The 21006-nt window shown below is 37.7% G+C and overlaps 1 protein-coding gene across 3 annotated transcripts in view; it reads left to right on the forward strand.

The window, feature by feature from the left end:
- Positions 1–21006, forward strand: part of LOC124787614 (protein phosphatase PP2A 55 kDa regulatory subunit) — an 84309-nt gene that overhangs the window by 44091 nt on the left and 19212 nt on the right. For all 3 annotated transcript variants that reach the window (XM_047254368.1, XM_047254370.1, XM_047254371.1), the window contains exon 5: positions 1350–1462. In XM_047254368.1, the coding sequence (XP_047110324.1) occupies positions 1350–1462 (113 nt within the window). The remainder of the gene's footprint in view (positions 1–1349; positions 1463–21006) is intronic.

Consider the following 21006-nt stretch of genomic DNA (forward strand, 5'->3'; position numbering starts at 1 on the left):
ATCAGTTTGAGATCTCCTGCCGGCCGGAGTGGCCGAGAGATTCTAGGCACTACAGTCTGGAACCGCGCGACTGCTACGGTTGCAGGTTCGAATCGTGCCTCGGGCATGGATGTGTGTGATGTCCTTAGGTTAGTTAGGTTTAAGTAGTAATAAGTTCTAGGGCACTGATGACCTCAGATGTTAAGTCCCATAGTGGTCAGAGGCATTTGAACCATTTGAGATCTCCTGTTGATAGCATTAATTACTTCATCTGAACAAAGAGTTAGTTGTTTCACATTAACAATATTTTCCGAACCTGCTCTGACTATTAGTCTGTAGTTTTTCTTCAAAATAATTCATAATGCTAACAAATAATATATGTTCCAAAATCCTACTGCAAATGAGCGTGATACAGATGTATAATTCAGTGGATTACTCGTATTCCTTTTTTGGGTATTGGTGTGACCTGTGCAACTTTCCAGTCTTTAGATATAGATCTTTCGTCTAGTAAGCTGTTGTATCTGATTGTGTATATCAGCAAACTCTGAAAGAAAACTAATTGGTGTACAATCTGGACCAGAAGACTTGGCTTTATTAAATGACTAAGCTGCTTCACTACCTGGAGGATAGCCACTTTTAAGTTAGCCATGTTGACTACTGTCCTTGGTTTGAATTTTGTAATATTTACTTCGTCTTTATTGAGGAAGGAATTTCAGAAAACTGTGTTTACTCTGCTTTAGTGATGCTGTCATCAGTAACATTACCATTTATGTTGGGTAGTGAACGTATTGTTTCTCTCACTGCTGGTATAGTTCACACGTGACAGGAATTTCTATGGATTTTCTGGCAGATTTTGAGACAGTTTGGTCTTAGACCACTACATATTAATGTGGCATGCAGATGCAAACAAATAGAAGAGAACAAAAGCAATATTTATTTTGTTGCTTTGATATTTTTATAATTTTGTTTGCTTTTTATGGACTGGTCTTGTAGTGTATCCTGAGGTATGTGTCAGATTGGAAGATGGTTTAGTTGTGAGGGTGAAGACAGTGAATGTGAATATGAAATCTTAGCTGTGCTTGTGTAATGATCTGTAACATGGCTCAGAGAGTTTGACAGTTGGATTAGTGAAGCCAACAAATGTGAAGAGATTGGTTCATTTTTGTTATGTTGCTATTTTGCACATACAGTATTGAACTTGAATGACTGGTTTCTTCAGACCATGCAAATGTTGACAGGTTCAGTTTTATGGGTAACTTAATATGTTCATTTTATAGTGGAGCCAAATGTAATGAAGCTGTTCAGTGTGTAAAGTGTATTTTTTTCTGTTACCTTTATATTTTACTTAAACACTGTTCAACTTATTCCAGATAAGACTATAAAACTATGGAAGGTTTCGGAACGTGACAAGAGAGTAGAAGGTTACAATACCAAGGAAGAAAATGGACAGATGAAGGATCCTTCTTGTATAACACAACTCCGGGTGAGTATTTGTATTTCATTTGGCATAGCATTGAGAGAAAAAGATGTGTATTATGATCCAGATCAACCACGCACGGTACAGTACAGGAAACAAAACAAGCCTCTTACAATGAAGTGACCGTATATTTTATATGGACACATGTTCATTGACCTTCAATATTGAAAATCTTAGGCAATTTTTGACACTACCTAAGATTAATAAAATTGGCAGAGCTAACCTTAGCCAACACAGTAAACTCCAGTTCAGAGGGGGATTTTATGAACTATTCCTGATAAAAATATGGTAACTGTGTGTTGGAATATATAATGGAGTGATAATTAAATCACTGAATGAAATAGTGCAGAAGATTCGGCTCAAAATATCCTTAAAAATAAAACAGGGTTAATATGATGTCACTAACAAAACAATAGCACAAGAAATCAGAATCGTATACAGATTTAAATACAGGGTTATTACAAATGATTGAAGCGATTTCACAGCTCTACAATAACTTTATTATTTGAGATATTTTCACAATGCTTTGCACACACATACAAAAACTCAAAAAGTTTTTTTAGGCATTCACAAATGTTCGATATGTGCCCCTTTAGTGATTCGGCAGACATCAAGCCGATAATAAAGTTCCTCCCACACTTGGCGCAGCATGTCCCCATCAATGAGTTCGAAAGCATTGTTGATGCGAGCTCGCAGTTCTGGCACGTTTCTTGCTAGAGGAGGTTTAAACACTGAATCTTTCACATCACTATGCGTGAAACTTGCCCGCACGCGTTCAACCGTTTCTTCTCTCACTGCAGGCCGACCCGTTGATTTCCCCTTACAGAGGCATCCAGAAGCTTTAAACTGCGCATACCATCGCCGAATGGAGTTAACAGTTGGTGGATCTTTGTTGAACTTCGTCCTGAAGTGTCGTTGGACTGTTATGACTGACTGATGTGAGTGCATTTCAAGCACGACATACGCTTTCTCGGCTCCTGTCGCCATTTTGTCTCCCTGCGCTCTCGAGCGCTCTGGCGGCAGAAACCTGAAGTGCGGCTTCAGCCGAACAAAACTTTATGAGTTTTTCTACGTATCTGTAGTGTGTCGTGACCATATGTCAATGAATGGAGCTACAGTGAATTTATGAAATCGCTTCAATCATTTGTAATAGCCCTGTATTTTAAAGCAGTAGCCACAGAAATAAAACACTACAAGTTAACCACAGAATCAGGTATTAAAAATGCAAGAAAATGCTTCTGAGCAGGATATCAGAGAGCAGAATCATTGGAACAGCAATAAAGAAATTATGAAATGGTAAGAGCAACATTAAATTGAATAAGGGAATCAAGGATATCATGAAATTAGGACAGACCATCTGTACTACAAACAAGGAGCTACAATCGGTCCATGAGAAGGGTGATTCCACACGTGTACGTTAGTATCTGAGAGTAAATGTAGTACTGGGTCGAGAGGAATCCGGTGAACTATTTTTATAAAACTGAGAAAATGGTTGACTGAAGGCTATGAATAATCCACATAATGCCTAGAGACAGCATCAGTAAAAAAATTATCTATGCAGTAGTTATATTTTGAGAGGAGGCACATGGACTCCAATCTGTTGTTTCTAGGATTCATTACCTTTTCAGCTTCTTGTTAGCAAATATATGTGATCCAAATGATTATTGCACAACTTTTTAAACGTTTTTAGTTCAGTGTGTGGAGTTTCCTTCTATATTCTCTTACAGCAATGTTTTTTAATTAATTATTATTTTTGAAATATAGAATAGTTTCGTGCCCAAGTGAACCTCTGCCTGAGGCAGTGAGCAAGAAATAGCACACTTCCAAGAGAAAATGTGTAAGTTCAGTTTTGCTTACTAAAGCACATCAACTGTTGTATAATACATGTGTAGAGCAGAGGAAAAAATTCCTATCCGGCATGTAACTCCTGTAGCTAACTGTAGGTGAAGAGAATAGGAGAACAAAGAAAGGGAACAAGGATTCTGAAAACACCCTCAATTTTTGAGTTCTACAAAATAATGTAGAATACATTGAAATGTTGTAGGCTCATGCACTTTCATGAATAGCTTGTAAATGCCTTTCCATTTTTCACAAGAAAAATTTGTGGATGCCTGTCTGGTAAAATGAATGTCTTGTGATTGCACCAGTTTTACATTGTTTCATCTGCTCAGTCACAAGTTTTTCTTTTTAAGAAAACTGTTTTGTTTCTGTACCGGTGATTAAAAAAAGTGCAGGTCACACCCATCTATAAAGGAGAATGTGACTGATCCACGTCACTACAGTCCCAAATCAATCATTTATGGCAGAATTTTCAAAAATATTTTGAATTTAGTAGTAAGTAATTACATTTCTGAAAGTTGATTAATTTCGAACTAACCTAGATCTCCTACATAACGATTGTGCAATGACATTATAATGTTAGCAGTGGACAGAGCCAAGCAGATAAATTTGATACATACAAACTTCATAATACATTTGATGTAGCACCGAATCAACACCTGCTAGACAAAATAAGTTCATGATACATTTGGCCAAAATCATGCTCCAGTTGTCAAAGTATTGAGATAAGGGAAAGAGTGCTGTTGGGGTTTAGAGCAGTTCAGACATCGTACTAGAATATAGCATACCCAAGGACATTTAGTAAGGCAACGTGTTTCCTGATAATGCATTTGCTGTGTTTACCTAATACAAGCCACACGTTTTTGGCATAATTCAAACCTGAAGAAAGTGTGTGATTTATCAGCACAACCATACAAATACCTGGTATATTTTCACATACAACTTCAGCTGTAGTACTAATTACTAATATCTCAGTTTGAAATGAAAAACAAATTTGCCGGGGCAGGGAAATTAGTTACGTGTGTGAAATAATAGTATAACAATCTGAAAATGTCAGGTCATTTAAGTACTAACGATTATCAGCCTCGTAGTTCTGTTGTTGTAATGGGAGTGCAATTTGGTATTGAAAGTGTATACATAGAAGTAACTCGTGTATCCTTCGAACAGGGTGCGATTCGTCTGGAAAACTGAGAACTCTCGGGGTATTTTACCTGGAAAAATCAGGGAAGTGCAAAGGAATTTTATAAAATTGCAGGGAATTCTGTGTTTTTAATGTAACATTGGAATTTATTTTTGTTGAGCTTACTTAATAAATCACACATTTTAAAATACTTCATATACAAAAGTATGTTAATTTTTTGGATATCAGACCATGTTCAGAAACTGTGATTAAACTACATGTGAGAGGAAAGAAAAGTCGTTACACTGTGAGATGCTCAACCCCCCCCCCCCCCCCCCCCCCCCCCCCACACACACACACACACACATTCCAGCTGTTACTATCTCAGGAGCTCTCATGAAATCTTCCTTCCCCATACCTGAATTTCTCAGGGGACCCACCTCCATCCCCCTCCCCCAAGTCTGAGTAACCACCATGATGAAGTACTTTATTTGAACAGTGTCAGAAGACTTAACCAAGAATATTTCCAGCTCCCACAGGCACTTGATCCAGATGTGGCAGCAATACTCTTACATTCTACGCCAGATTCACAGTGTCAATGAGAAGCTTGTCTTTTGGGACACGCTGAGCTATACAGCAGTGAGATGTGGAGGGGTGACAAGCATATTTCATTAAGAACAACTGGACATCAGTAGAAAAGAATTATCATTTGTCAGTAATTACTGCTGAGGAAATAAAGCTGTCCCTTATGATATTCTGAAGTGTAAAACTTTGACCAAAGGGACTTTCCTTAGGTTTCAGTTAAATTTTGCTAATAAAAGTGCTGGTGAGAACAGAATTAATGATGGACTGGTTAGATGCTTCCAGAATGAAATTTTCACTGTGCAGCAGAGTGTGCACTGATATGAAACTTCCTGACAGATTAAAACTGTGCCGGACCGAGACTCGAACTCTGGACCTTTGCCTTTCGCGGGCAAGTGCTTTACCATCTGATTAGACGCTGTTTGGAATTGCAAACTTAGTGCTGTACTCGGAGAGCTATACCATTTCGGAATGCTATTAAAGGGCACATCACACCTGAGATAAAGACCAAAGTTACTGTGTGAAACGTAGACCTAGTTGTCATACCTGGAGGTACAACTTAAAAATTGCAGGTGCTTAATGTCTTTTTACTCAAGCCATTTAAAGACAGTCTCCAAAAATGGGATTCCAGAAGAGGATCACACACTCACCTCAATTGACAAGATTAAAAACTCATCAGTAAGTCTCTATGGATTGTAGTGAAGGCAGCATTTTAAGAGGAGACTGACAGTTATAAAACAAATACTGCTTGTGTTGTTAACAATGACATGGGTGAAGACCGTTACTAGAACATTGGTATTCCTGTGTAATTTACCAAAATTTAAAGAAATGTGATAGGCGAATGTGATAACGTCCATATTGTGAACAGTTTCTGTAAATGAATAACGTGACTATGTGACATAATATTTCTCCCTGGGTTTCTTGCAAAATACACTGTGGAAGAGCAACATGCTAGATTCTATTTTCATACATTCCTGAAAAACCTTTGTCTCCCATTGCAGACTGTTATCGAAGATCTGAATGTACAGTGTGCGTTTCCAGATGTGTGAGTGGGTTGAAGACATCTCCAGTTGTGGAAGACAGTAAATTGGCCTGGACAGCGAATTTTCTTTAGGGAAATAGGTATCCCCAGGAGTGCCCTTGAGAATTGTGATTACATTATGTTGCCAAGCAGTATTACCGTATTTACTCGAATCGCAGCCACACTTTTTTCCAGTGTTTGTGATCCAAAAAACTGCCTGTGGCTTAGAATCGAGTGCAAAGTAAGCGGAAGTTCTGAAAAATGTTGGTAGGTGCTGCCACAACTAACTTCTGCCGTCGAATATATGTAGCGCTACACAGGCATGCTTTGCAGACATAAAAATAAATACTGGCACCAAAACCTCTGTCAGTAAATAAATTTAAAGAAAAGATGGAAGATGAGCTTTTTTCTCCGCCCCGAGTTTCGACCACTGCATTTTCATACATTATCCAATAAAGTAAATACAAATTCCGTATTGTTCATCTTCAAATGTAACAGCATTTCAATGTACTACGAAAATCCGACTGGCAAAACTGTTTGGGATGTTTTTAATATGGCCAACTCTACGTTCTGAATTCTTTCCTACCTGTGAGAAGAGATGATTGCTAATAGGAACTTTTATGAATTGTGAATCACATGAAGAGAATACTGCACCATAAGAATAATATGAATATAAACATTTTACCATGTATTCTGTCATGTTTGCTGCTATCTCATTTAAATCCTGTTTGCTAATAAACTACAAAACTAGAGTGAGACAACAGCAAACGCGGAAGAATATACATATCATGTCATGTTTATATTCGTATTATTCTTATGCCTGTATGCCTAGTAGTGATACAGTCAGAAATGAAGCATGGCAATTGACTAGATTTTCAAATCTACGATGACTCTAATTTCTGTGCAGAAGGTAATGTACTAAAGAGGCGTCTGCAAAGATTTCCAAACAGAGAAAAATTTTCGCTAAACTCTCGTTCAGAACATCTATCATACGCAGTCTATTATTTGATTCTTGTTGATCATTATCAAAGAAAGCAGCAGTGTAACAACGAATAGCAGTCTCTTGCCATTGTTTCGCTAAGGAGACGATTCCCCCGCCCCCCCCCCTCCCCCCCTCCCCCCCTCCAAGCCATGCCGCGAGCGGCGACAGACCGTAAACACTCATTATCAGAATGCGACAAACAATGCATGACACAGTACAGTACTGCATTTTCAGTTTAGAGTGACATAAACACCTATAACAAAGAGAACAGCACTTATCAGATCAAAGAAAAATAAGCAATCAATTCAAACCAGACGTAGCACATGAAAAAGGGAGCGAGCAGATGGAGCGCCTGACACATAGCAATGGCTACCTGGTAAAGCTTAACTGCTAAGCTTACGATTCGAAACAAACTACTGTAACTGTATCATCATTTATTCGACCTAATTGTGTCTCATATTACAGTGGACCAACTTTATTTAGATTTGGAGGTGCGGCCTAAAACTTTTCTCTCCCCTTAAATTTCGAGTCGCAAATTTCAGGTGCGGCTTAGATTCGAGTTCGCCTAAAATTCGAGTAAATACGGTAAATGAAACAAACAAGCAAGCAAGGAAGGTTGGTAGTAGTGAAATAGAATGGTCGACTTCAGTTTATTGGCAAAATTCTAGGACAGTATAGTTGTCTGTACAGGAGACTGTATATAGAACAACAGTACATAATGCTAGAGTATCTGGGATCCCCATTAGGACAGAATAGAGGAATATAACGAAGCAGTTCTAAGGTGTGCTGCTAGATTGATTACTGGTAGGTTCCATCAACACAAGAATATTACAGAAATGCTTTGTGAGCTCAAATGGGTGTTCTTAGAGGGAAGATGACATTCATTTCATGAAACAGTACTGAAAAAATTTAGAGAACAGGCATTTGTGACTGACTGTAGAACAAATCTACTACTGCCAACATACATTTCGTTTAAGGACCATGAAGACAAGATAGAAAAATTTGGGCCCATATGGAGGCGTACAGACAGTAGTTCTTTAAGCACTCCATTTGCAAGTGGAACAGGAACAGATACGACTAGTAGCAGTATAAGACAACCTCTGCCATGCACTTGAGTGGCTAGTGGAATATGTATGTAGCTGTAGAAAGTCTGATAATTTAAAGTGTTCAGGAATGAAGTGGTGCATTTTCTGAAATGAAACACTGAAACAGAGTAGTCTTTCACTGCACTATTAATGAGTCCCAACTGTAGTCAGTCATGCCATATGAATGCTGATTAGTAACATGTATATTTCTGCCGTGGTGGAGGGTGAATGTATGACATCGAGCTAACACAAAACAGCAAAAATACAGAGGAGAGCAGCATAATCTGACTGTCTTGTAGTGAATCGATCATTGTTAATGAAAATTAGTGCTCAACCAGGACTTCAATCCTAAGTGTATATGCCCTGGGAGATCTGGGAAAAAAGAGAAATTGTTTCATCTTTAAAAAAACCTGGGAATTTTTTATTGTTTTAGTTTTCAATTAAATTTTTTTAAATTTTTGACTGGTAAGAACTGATAGTGTAACAAAGAATTTTACTTTAGCTTGCTACAGCTGAATAATACTGCAATAGTAGAACATAAGTGCCAAAAAACACCAAAATATAAAACTTTAGTTGCAAAGAAAATTCGCCATTTATAACAACACACAATGCACATACAAGCCTCTGCAGACAGAAAAATGTGTAAAAGGGTTTAAGGCAAAAACTATGCAGTACTTTGTAACAGCAAACTGCTTTCAGTGACTGTGATGTCACAGTTCACATTTCTAGCAGATTGCTGTAAAATATTACAAATGGTGGCTTGAGAAATGTTACTTTCAAACTATATTTCCTTTTACACAAATGAATTATGTTACTTGTGAAAATGTGTGATTAATTTCTTATATCGTGGAGTGTTTGATTCTCGTTCAAAACTCAACCCTTTGAGGACCAACCGCTCAGAAAAGTTTTGGGCTCAGATCAGCCACTTACACCATTATTGAAAGTTTTACTGGCATAGTTATTGTCAATATACATTAAAAAGTAATGTGCTAAAGAAGACCAGTATTATATGTGAAACTTAACTTTTCTTGTAGCCGTACTCTATGTATATAAATATAAAGCATTAACTTTTCCTATTTGTATGTTCTTGCTGGTTAAACCATGTTGCTGTTAGCAGACTGCATCAAATGTCCTATGCTGTATGCTGTCATTGGCTGGTGAGGTCATGTGAGTTGAGCTAGGATTGGTTGAAAAGCATTGCAATTTCAGTTTCAGTGCTCAGAAGCTGTCATGCTGTGTTAGGTGGATTTGTATTCATACTTTGGTAATAACGAAAGTAACGTCTTGTGTATTGTCTTGCATCAAAGGTCTTTCTGAAACGCATTTTTGTGAGTTTTGTTTCCTAGAATACTGGCAAGTTCTATGCCAGCGCATAAAACCATCACCATTTAAAGAATTGAGAAGTATACTTTTAACTGAGAAATCCGGAAAGAATCTGGGATTTTTTGTCTTGTCTCTGTTGTAGCATGTGCTTGTGAGTTGCTGTTGCGAAATCAAATATTTGTTGATGTAGTCTCCTCGGGTTATCAGCCAAGTCAAGACATGGTTCTGCAAGAACTCTGAAAGATATGTTGATAACTCGAAGATTTCATCATCGAAATTCCCCGAGAAAGCTTGCATTCCCATATGTAATATTTGTGATTGTTGCAATATACAAGTGTCCACTAGGTAATTGGGAAATGAAAAAGTTGATGAACTTCTGTCAGACAGAAGGAAGGGATTGTTAATTTGTGGCTATTTTAATGCAAATTTCTTAAAGGAATCTTTACAGGAAAAGTGATTTATAGATGCTTTTAGCCATTCATAATTTGGTATCAGTCATAAAGTTCCCTACCAGTTTGCAATGAGCATATTGCCAACTCCAAATTCAACCTACTTCTTAATGAGTTTGTATTCATTTTTAAAGTAGTTTCCCTAAAGGGATGATATAAAAGTGGAAAGTCCTTAAAGAAACCTTGGGTCAGTGCAGGTATCAGTCTCTTCACAATGAAAAACAGGATTTGTACAAAATAGCCAGAACGAGTAATGACACAGATATAAAAAAAACAGTGCTGTAACATATTAAGAAAAGTTATGATAAAATAGAGGAGTATGCACAACCTGTCTGAATTTGACAGATCAGATATAAAAATCAGATCCTTAGGGAATGTTGCTAAAAGAGGAACAGGGAAAGAGATTGTGTGCGATGACATTGTTTCTGTTAAAGACAATGGGAGCCTTTTAAAATGCATACTGTGTAGCAGACACTTTCAGTTACTACAATTAAAAATAGGGGAGAAAATTACCGTATTTACTCGAATCTAAGCCGCACTTTTTTTCCGGTTTTTGTAATCCAAAATACCGCCTGCGGCTTAGATTCGAGTGCAACGAAAGCGGAAGTTCTCAAAAATGTTGGTAGGTGCCGCCACAACTAACTTCTGCCGTCAAACATATGTAGCGCTATACAGGCATACTTTGCAGGCACAAAGATAAATATTGGCGCCAAAACCTCTGCATCAGTAAATAAATTTTAAAAAAGAGGTGGAAGACAAACGTTTTCTCTGCCCCGAGTTTCGACCACTGCCTTTTTCATACATTATACAACGAAGTAAATACAAATTACGTATTGTTCATCTTCGAATGTAGCAGCATTTCACCAATGTACTACAGAAATCCGACTGGAAAGACTGTTTTGGATGTTTATCAATATGGCCAACGCTACGTTCTAAATTTTTTCCTACCTGACTACCTGTGAGAAGAGATCGTCGCTAATAGGAATTTTACAAATTGTGAATCACATGCAGTATTCTCTTCACCATAAGAATAATACGAATATAAACATTTTGCCATGTATTCTTTCGTGTTTGCTGCAATCTCATTTAAATCCTGTCTGCCTAATAAACTACGAAACTAGAGTGAGACAACAGCAAGCACGGAAGAATATACATATCATGTCATGTTTATACTCGTATTATTCTTATGCCTAATAGTGATACAGTCAGAAATGAAGCACGGCAATTGACTAGTTTTTAAATCTACGATGACTCTAATTTCTGTGCAGAATGTAATGTACTAAAGAGGCGTCTGCAAAGATTTTCAAACGGAGAAAAATTTTCGCTAAACTCTCGTTCAGAACAACTTCTATCATACGCAGTCTATTATTTGGTTCTTGTTGATCTTTATCAAAGAAACCAGCAGTGTAAGTAACAACAAATAGCAGTCTTTTGCCATTGTTTTGCTAATAAGACGATCCCTCTTTTTAAAAAAAAAGAAAGGAAAAAAAAGACCGCGGTAGCGCGCACAACAGCAAGCCATGCGGCAAGCGGCGACAGGCCGTAAACACTCAGTAACAGAATGCGACAAACAATGCATGACACAGTACAATAATACATTTTTAGCTTAGAGTGACGTAAACACCTATAACAGAGAACGACACCTATCAGATCAAAGAAAAATAAGCCATCAATTCAAACCAAACAAAGCACCTGAAAAAGGAAGGGTACCCGTATAAATGCGGACGGAGCCCCTGACGCATAGCAATGGCTACCTGGTAAAGCTTAACTAAGCTTACGACTCGAACCAAACTACTGTAGCTAGTTGTATCGTCATTCGTTCGACCTAAATTGTCTCGTATTACAATGGACCAACTTTGTTTCGATTTGGAGGTGCGGCCTAAAACTTTTCTCTCCCCTTGAATTTTGAGTCTCAAATTTCAGGTGCGGCTTAGATTCGGGAAAATTTTTTTTCCTTGACTTCAAGTCTCATTTTTCATGTGCGGCTTAGATTCGAGTAAATACGGTAGTGCTAATGGTTTGGAAGAGAAAGCAAAACAGTACACTGAAGAAGAAATACAGAGAACATTTTGTGAGTTAAAAATTAATCTCACATCCATATCTGAAATAAGAAATGTCATCTTGACTCTAAAAACCAGAAGTTTATTTAGATATGAGAACATCTCCAATAAGACCCTTAAAGTAATGACCCTAGAATAAGTAATGTTCTTAGTCACTTATTATGTAATGCATTGTTAACCTAGTGTATTTTCCCAGAAAAATTAAAATATGCAATTGTCAGTTCTACCTATGAAAGGGAAACCAGATATAAAAAATCACTACCCAGTGTCACTCCTTATATCATTGTCCAAAATCTTTGAGAAGGCAATGTACACCAGGTTTGTCACCTATTTCTGTAGTAATGGAATGGTTAGACAAGCAGTTTCTATTTCAAAAGCACCATTCTGAGTTGACTATTTATAAATTTACTGAGCCCATAGTACTATCTTTAAATCATAAAATATCGCCAGGTCTTTTGCAGCTTACTGAAGGCATTTCATAGTGGTAGCTCTGTTAGAGAACTGTTTTTATGGACGTATTTAGTTCTGCAAATGCCTGGTTTATTAGTTCTTATGTACAAAAAAGTGTGGAGGAAGTTATCCAAGGCTGTTCAAGTAACAGGGAGAGAGATGCCACATTACAGCTGGGGTCATTTCTTGTCATATCAGCACACAGACATACAATTTTCAGTCAGAACAGCTCATATTTTTATCAGCTTTGATGTGTTCATTGCACTTGTTGAGAGAATGTATTCTGGCGCAAGTAGGACACAAATTGATGGCTCTCCGAAGGTCTAAATATGTGCAGAAAATTCGCCAAATGTTGCTGACGAAGACTGCTATAACTTCTGTTCCGAAAGAGAGAACTGTGAATCGAATAATTTTGGAAGGGTTAAGAGCAAGCTTTAAAATGATATCCAGCATGGCCGTATTCAAGCAATGTGTGTAATTAAGGTCAGTGACTGTGACTTTTGATCTTGAATATCTCAAAACATGTCGCCTTAAAATTTTCTGGAAAAAAGATATTTGCTTCTTCATGTTATACAAAAACATAAAAAAATCAGCTTGGGATGACATTTGGATTAGGAGGTATAAATTAATTCCTACAGCTATGTGATAACAATGAAGCTGTATAAATAACACTATTATAAAAACAATAGGTGCTACTGACCACATAGTGGGGATGCTGAATCGTAGATTGGTACAACAAAGCTTCTGGCCAAATAGGCCTCCATCAGAATAACCAGGCGCATGTGTTCTCTCTCTCTCTCTCTCTCTCTCTCTCTCTCTCTCTCTCTCTCTCTCTCTCTCTCCCTCCCCTCGCCCCCCCCCCTCCCCTCCCCGGCTGCCAAGGAGTCTGGCCTACATAAAGTACTTAAAAACAAGTTAACTGTTAAAAAGATAATGTGATAGCAGCGCACTAAGGTAGCGATGTGAACAGGCCAATAGCAAATTTCTGTAGTATGCTGAGTACAAATGTTGCAAATGTTGACGGGTGACAGATTACAGAATGTGCGATAGATGTAGGGAAAAACTGACTAAGAAACAAGGGCCTACTGCTGAACCAACTACATTGCAGCAGATAACGAATAGGAAATCTCTTATCTCTTAGCTGGCAGACTCAGGGAAGTTGGATTCTTTTGTGTGTCATATAACCCGAGTTTAAAACAAAGTTGCCCAAATGGGAGAAGTGGTTTGTTTCTGGGAGGAATGAAATCAGTCTGTATCTACAAGAAACATTTATGTTTTGTGTTCTGTCAAATCTTCGGAGTTAAAATTAAGTTCCCTGGAAGATCTGAATGAATGGTTTGAATTTGTCACCTGAAAAATCATTTAAATTTGAAGACCGAAATGTGAGCTTCAAGATGTTGGATGATTTGTAATCATTTACAGTTAATGAAGAAGATAATCAACAACAAATTTTCATCATCTTCTTTTTTGTGTATGTTCACTTCATGTAGTGAATGCAGCTTTGAAAACTGTTCATGCTAAATGTGGTTGGTATGTTTGTGGATTTCTTAGGGCAGTATGGTATTTAATGAAGGATTTTTCTTCAAGAAAGGCAACCTTCTCAAACATCACTGGCTTTTCTTAATTTGCTCTCAATTTTGTTCTATGATATAGATTGGAAATATGGAAGTCATGAAAAGAGCATTTGAACTTCTTCCACCTTTGAAGTAAGCTGCTGGAGTACATAAGTCCACCAACACTAGAAACTCTGAAAGGATTATATGTCATATAGAAGACAAATTCCCTTGTACAAAACTTCAATTTTTTAATTAATTATAATTAAAAAACGAGGAAGTTTTCACTAAGCATCAGTCAAATGGGCTACCGGTTCCCATTTTTGTACTAGGATTTGTTAAGTCTAATGTAGATCAATGTTTCTCTGTTCATAAAGAAAACTGGTGTCAAAATAGTAACAAATTCTAGCAAATTACTAGCTACTGATGTTACCAAAGCAATCATAAAAGAAGTCATTTGGATGTTAGTTGTGGTGCCACTGATGCTAGCAAGAACAACACGGAAAAGGATATCCTTGTTAAATGAGTGTGCAAGTTTTTGCAGAGTCTGAATACAGTCTTAATGAGGTCAAACTTAATCACATTCCGACTAATTCACTGCGAAGAGCAAACCGTGACTTCAAGTTTGTACAGAAGCTGTTACGCATGTTTCATGGAAATGATGCAGTTGAGAGGCTTTTCTGCCAACAATGAAGTTTTAGTTGAAGACGTAAAAGATCGTTGATGTGGAAAGAAGTGTTTACAATGCAGTACAATCATTAGACCATTTACTTTATAGTAGTCATTTATATGAGCTGCAAAGAGTGCTTCATCAAAAAGAATACAGGCCTTAAGTGTCCAATCTTAACTGGAGAACAGTTCAAGAAATACAAACTTAAAGATAAAAAAAAAGAATAAGGAAGGCAAAGCAAGAAGCTGAAATTTTAGACACTTGAAATTTCAAGTGTAGCTAAGAAGTACGGAATCTTTTACTGTGAAATTTAGACATTTGACATAAATTTTGTACTTTAATAATTGTTATATTGCTCAAGGAAAGTTGCAAGATTACAGTAAATTACTGTGTTGAAACCATTTTAATTTTAATTTATGTAATTGTGAAGATATCTGAAAATAGGTATCCACATCCTAGTTGAGAGTTGAATGGTTTTTAGCATTTGTTGGTTGCTCTACTACAAGTCATACACATAATGGGAAGTTCAAGTTAGAATACCAACAATGTTATGAAAAGATAAACTGCACTTTACCACATAGAGGAGGCATTCTGTGAGAAACAGGCACAATGAAAAGATTGCTAAACATTAAGCTTTCAGCTGAAATGCCTTCTTTGGAAATAGAAAACGCGCACACATTCACAAAACCACAACTCCATTACACACATGGCCAAGGTGACATGACTGAGCTGCAGTTGTTAAAAACTCCTGTACTGTAGAGGAATTTTTGAGCTGAGGTTATTGATTACGTGAAAAAAAGACGTGCATCCAACCATATAAGTACTATTTGTTATTTAACTAAATTGAAATCCATTGGGTACAGGTGGTGCACAATGACTGTTGAATGTTCAGATGTAAAGGCCAAGCAGTGGGTCACAGAATACATAATTTATTGCAGATCTGTGTTTCAACCATAACATTTTCATCATGGGTGCTAAAATACAAAAACAGAAAGAATGAAGAACAGATATGTAATATGTATAAATCATGGTAATGTAAATCCATATAAGTGGGGACGTAGAGATGACACACCATTACCAGAAGATTAATATAGGCATAACCACGTCAGAACCTAAATGTGTGGTAATTTACACTAGCATTTACATGGCAGAAACAAAACTAAAGCTGTTGCTTACAACCAGCGCAGGCAGCGAGGATATGCATCATCGAAGACCTATAGTGCTCTCTATTGAAGTATACATCTGAGAACATGAAGCTCAGTTTTATTGAAGACCATAACATTTAAATGAATCTTAATATCGCTTGTGTCTGTGTGTGTGTGTGTGTGTGTCTGCGTGTGTGTGTGTGTGTGTGTGTGTGTGTGTGTGTGTGTGTGTGTGTGTGTGTGTACGAGTGTATACCTGTCCTTTCCTCCTTTTTTCCCCCTAAGGTAAGTCTTTCCGCTCCCTTAAAACCCACATCCTTTCGTCTTTCCCTCTCCTTCCCTCTTTCCTGACGAAGCAACCGTTGGTTGCGAAAGCTGAATTTTGTGTGTGTGTTTGGGTTTGTTTGTGTGTCTATCAACATGCCAACGCTTTCGTTTGGTAAGTTACGTCATCTTTGTTTTTAATATGCAGTATATCTGAGATACGCAAATTACACAGTGAAAGCAAACAAAACATTTAAATTCAAATACAGCCTTAAAAGATAGTTGTGACCCTACGGGTCTACATTGCAACAAAACCATATCGAACTTTATAAGAAGTCTAATAGCATAAAAATACATTTATAGAAGTTTTATATGGCGTATTTCATTTATGCAAGACAAAATGTATGAGGGATGCTGTAATGAAACCCGTAAAATCTGCAGTCGTATAAAATAAAGTAAATTAGGTGCACAAGAGGCATGAGGCGCAGAGATGTAATAATCTAAAAGTACGAGGGTAATCCCAAAAGTAAGGTCTCCTATTTTTTTATAAGTACATTGACCTGTTTATTTCTAAAATTGTTTACATCACTTTACAGCTTGAACATTTAGCTGTTTTTCGACATAATCACAATTTCTGTCGATGCATTTTTGTAGACACGGTGGCAGTTTTTGTATGCCCGTGTCATACCTTACTCGCTGCCATGCTGTTTAGAAAGTTGTGAACCTCTTCTTTCACCTCGTCATCGGAGCTGAATCGCTCGGACCACAATTAATGTTGACAGGTACTGTGAGACTCTGAAAAAACTCAAACGGGCAATTCAGAACCGGAGAAGAGGAATGTTGAGCAAGGGCGTGCACATTCTCCATGACAACACTCGCCCGCCCACACACCGCTCGGCAAACCGTTGCTCTCCTGCAACATTTTCAGTGGAACGTAATCACCCACCCACCCTATAGTCCTGACTTTACGCCCAGTGACTATCACCTGTTCCCTAGGTTAAAAGGACATTTGGCTGGAAAGCTATTCAGCTCAGACGACGAAGTGAAAGAAGAGGTTCATAACTTTCTGAACAGCATGGTGGCGAGCTGGTATGACATGGGCATACAAAAACTGCCACAGCGTCTACAAAGATGCATCGACAGAAATGGTAATTATGTCAAAAAATAGCTAAATGTTCAAGCTGTAAACTGATGTATACAGTTGTAGAAATAAACAGGTCTATGTACTTATAAAAAAAATAGGAGACCTTACTTTTGGGATTAACCTAGTGTTTTATGGTAAAGAACCTAATGTTTGAATGAAGTGCCATTTACACACTTCCATACTTACATCTGTTACATAGCTATTAAGTTGTTGCTAATAGGTATATCAAAACACTGCCTCATAATAGAAGCAATTCACAAACCTGCACTTCGAAATTTAATTTTATTAGGAACTCTGTTTACTTGTCATATAAGAGAACCTTATAGAAAGAGCCATTACAAACCTTTAAAGAAACTTCAATTTTTAAAGATGATGATACGGTAATACAATGCACAAAGAAATGACAATAACAGCTAAGGAACTTTTTCATATTCAATAGTGCTGCACGTCACGTGTGGCATAATTTCAAGTTACATACAACGATTTTAAAGATAACTGCTAAGTGAACTGAAAAGTGGGGATTACAATATTTATAATGCCAGTTAATGTTAAAACCAGTATTGAATACAAGGGGATTGTGTTTTGGAAGACACAATCAAAACTGAAATAAATACGAATAGCACACTTGAACATTAAATTTCCAGTCTGTTGTATAAGGGAAGGTCAATGCTGTTGTTGGACATGCCTCAACATGGGTCGAGGTGCCTTATCTTCTTATAAGATGTTCTTCAAACAGCTCCCAAAAGTGGGTATTTTTCACTAACAAATGCTCTTTAACCGGGGGAACACCAGAAGATTTATGAAGACAGAATATCTTTTCTGCCTCCAAAAAGATCATAAACCCTCCCTTTCTGGGTCTGCAGCTTAGTGTGTGTGTGTGTGTGTGTGTGTGTGTGTGTGTGTGTGTGTGTGTGTGTGTGTGTGTGGGGGGGGGGGGGGGGGGATAAGGAACCTTTGTCTGCGGCAAAATTAGACTTACTCTCCGTATCCCTTCTCTCCATTGTATTTCTTTTAAATGCCTGCCTGTCACATGTAGTGAGCATCACACTCTGGGTACTGGATTTTATATATTACGGATGCATGAATATTTTTCTTGTAGATACAATTGACCAAAATCAAAGATACGTAGTCTTCTGTTGAGAAAGAAATGTTATCTTTATATCTTATTTAAAAATTGCTGCTAACTTCATGCTAATGTTCCCTAATGTGGCAAAGATATGTACTTTCTATTATTCGTGTTTTCCAAATTACTATTTACATGGTTCTGTCATTCTTATATTTACTAGTGTTTTTATTGCAAGTATATATAGTTCGGTGGATAGTTATTCATTCTAGAAATGTTATTAATTGTATCTATTTCTAAGTCTCACTCATTCTGAGACAGTGGGAGTTTAAATAACTGGTGGAAGGCAGAAATTTTTTATGTTAAATTGTATGATTTGAATCATAGTTGTCTTTGTGACAACATTCACCCTCTTTTATTTCTTTGTTTGTTGTCCTCGGTGTTGATGTGCTGACTAAAAGAGTGGGGGGGTTGGAAATGCAGTACTGTCTACTGTAAATGATGTAGCCGACAGATGTACAGTTGTTTCACAGTTGTTTACTTTGTTTTCAGCCCCGCCCCCTCCATATACACATTTAATATGGCCAGTGTACAATGTGTCCTTTACCACTCCCCCTCCCCTTTTCCTCAACCAACCAACCAACCTACCTAATTTCGCAAGATTGTGCAGAACAAAACAGACTGTGATCATTTTGGCGATTTTTGTTTGGAAAAGTCTTCCTTTGTTTTGGAGAAACCGGGCAATGTCTTTCACATGCCCGATGCACCATTTGATTATCACCTTTTCCTTTAAGTGAAGTCTGTTGTAAGATTTTGGAATGGTTTTATTAACCCTGATGCGATGATGTGCCCTTCACCTCCTAAAACTAAAGCATTACACTGGTTCTCTTTTTGTATCTGGCATATATCAGGGCTTTTCCATATCCTCACATCATGGTTCGGGCCATAAAAGCATTGACACTAGTGAACATTTCATTATAATCACATGTTGTTTGCACGCTGATACTAGGAAAACCCTTTCGGCTAATATATTCATCTCCATGTACTGAAGGTTTATTATAGGTTTGTGTGTGTGTGCGTGTGCGCAATTGGGAGAGCCCCCACTGCACATGGAAACGTGGTATCTTGACTGCTACTTCACTTCTGCTGTTTTGAGTTTGCCTATGTTTCTGGAAAATTGGATCAGAACAGTGCTTTTTGTTAATATAGTGAATAACATATGAAAATGTCAGTGGCACAGTTATTGGTGTATGCCCAAGTCTTCTCCTACACCATTATGAAAATTTGAGTCTGCTAAACACTGCAAAAATGTTTCCATTTTTCATGATTTTCCGGAAGTGAGTAATACGCCAGCTGAAGAATGATTTCACTCTTAAACCTGTACAAACTTTTCGGTGTCTGTCTTCTGTATTTCTTCTGGCTACATATATCATTTGTTACCTTTTCAGCACCATAAAGTCTGCTGTTTTTACTAAAAACACTTGGTAACACTCAACTACAGCAGAATTTACCCAGCTTAACGTGTGCTTCAGAGCTTACTTCAACACACTGAATATGTTCTGCTTGTGAGAAACTTTGTTACCTTTATTCGTACAAAATCAGAGATGTTCTGTGTTGAGCAGCTTTTTCACCACTTTACTCAACTGAAAACATTATTGGATGAAGTATATTCTCTGACTTGCTTTATTCATGGTAACCTGAGAATTTTCCCTAAAAGTCAGAGTATAAAATACTTTCTCCATTCCAGATGCTTCTGAAGTAGGAATTGACAGAGCAAAAAGTTGCATGTGCTGGTGCACAAATCCACACACATAATATAAAAATAAGATTTATATACGAGGGTCACTCCAAAAGAAATGCACACTATTTTTGTAAAAATACAGTTTTCATTCTGCATGTGTGAAAGTTTCGCAGTGTGTAGATATATCCCTCCTGCTTGTTTTCAAACTTAGTTCAACCTGTTCCTGTGAGTGGTGCCGTCACAGCATGTCTTCAAGATGGCTGTTACACTTGACATTTGTCAGAAGCAACGTGCTGTCATAATATTCCTGTGCTGTGAAAACGAGACAGTGGGAAACATCCACAAGAGGTTGAAAAAGGTGTATGGAGATGCTGCTGTCGATCACAATACAGTTAGTCGGTGGGCAAGCAGGTTATATGATGAAAGCGGGCACAGCAATATCGAGGATTGTCCTCGCAGTGGCAGGCCTCATACAGCACGCACTCCAGACAATGTGCAGAGAGTTAACGAATTGGTGACTGCTGACAGACTCGTCACAGTGAACGAATTATCACGCTATGCTGGGATAGGGGAAGGAAGTGTTTGCAGAATACTGAAAGTGTTGGCATTAAAAAAGGTTTGTTCCAGGTGGGTTCCCAGGAAGTTGACAGTAGCTCAGAAAGAAACAAGAAAAACGGTATGCAGTGAACTTTTGGAACAGTACGAGAATGGTGGAGATGAATTTCTTGGAAGAATTGTGACAGGTGATGAAGCCATGTTTCATCACTTTTCACCAGAGACGAAGAGGCAATCAATGGAGTGGCATCATGCAAATTCACCCAAGGAAAAAATAATCAAAACCACACCTTCTGCTGGAAAAGTTATGGCTACGGTGTTTTTCGATTTCGAAGGACTCTTGCTTGTGGACATCATGACAAGTGGAACCACCATAAATTCTGATGCATATGTGACGACACTGAAGACACTTCAAGCTCGACTGAGTCATGTTCTACCACATCGGAAAAAGCAGGATGTTTTGCTGTTGCATGACAATGCACGGCCACATGTCAGTCAAAAAAC

This window comes from Schistocerca piceifrons, chromosome 3, assembly GCF_021461385.2.
Source record: "Schistocerca piceifrons isolate TAMUIC-IGC-003096 chromosome 3, iqSchPice1.1, whole genome shotgun sequence".
Lineage (NCBI taxonomy): Eukaryota > Metazoa > Arthropoda > Insecta > Orthoptera > Acrididae > Schistocerca > Schistocerca piceifrons.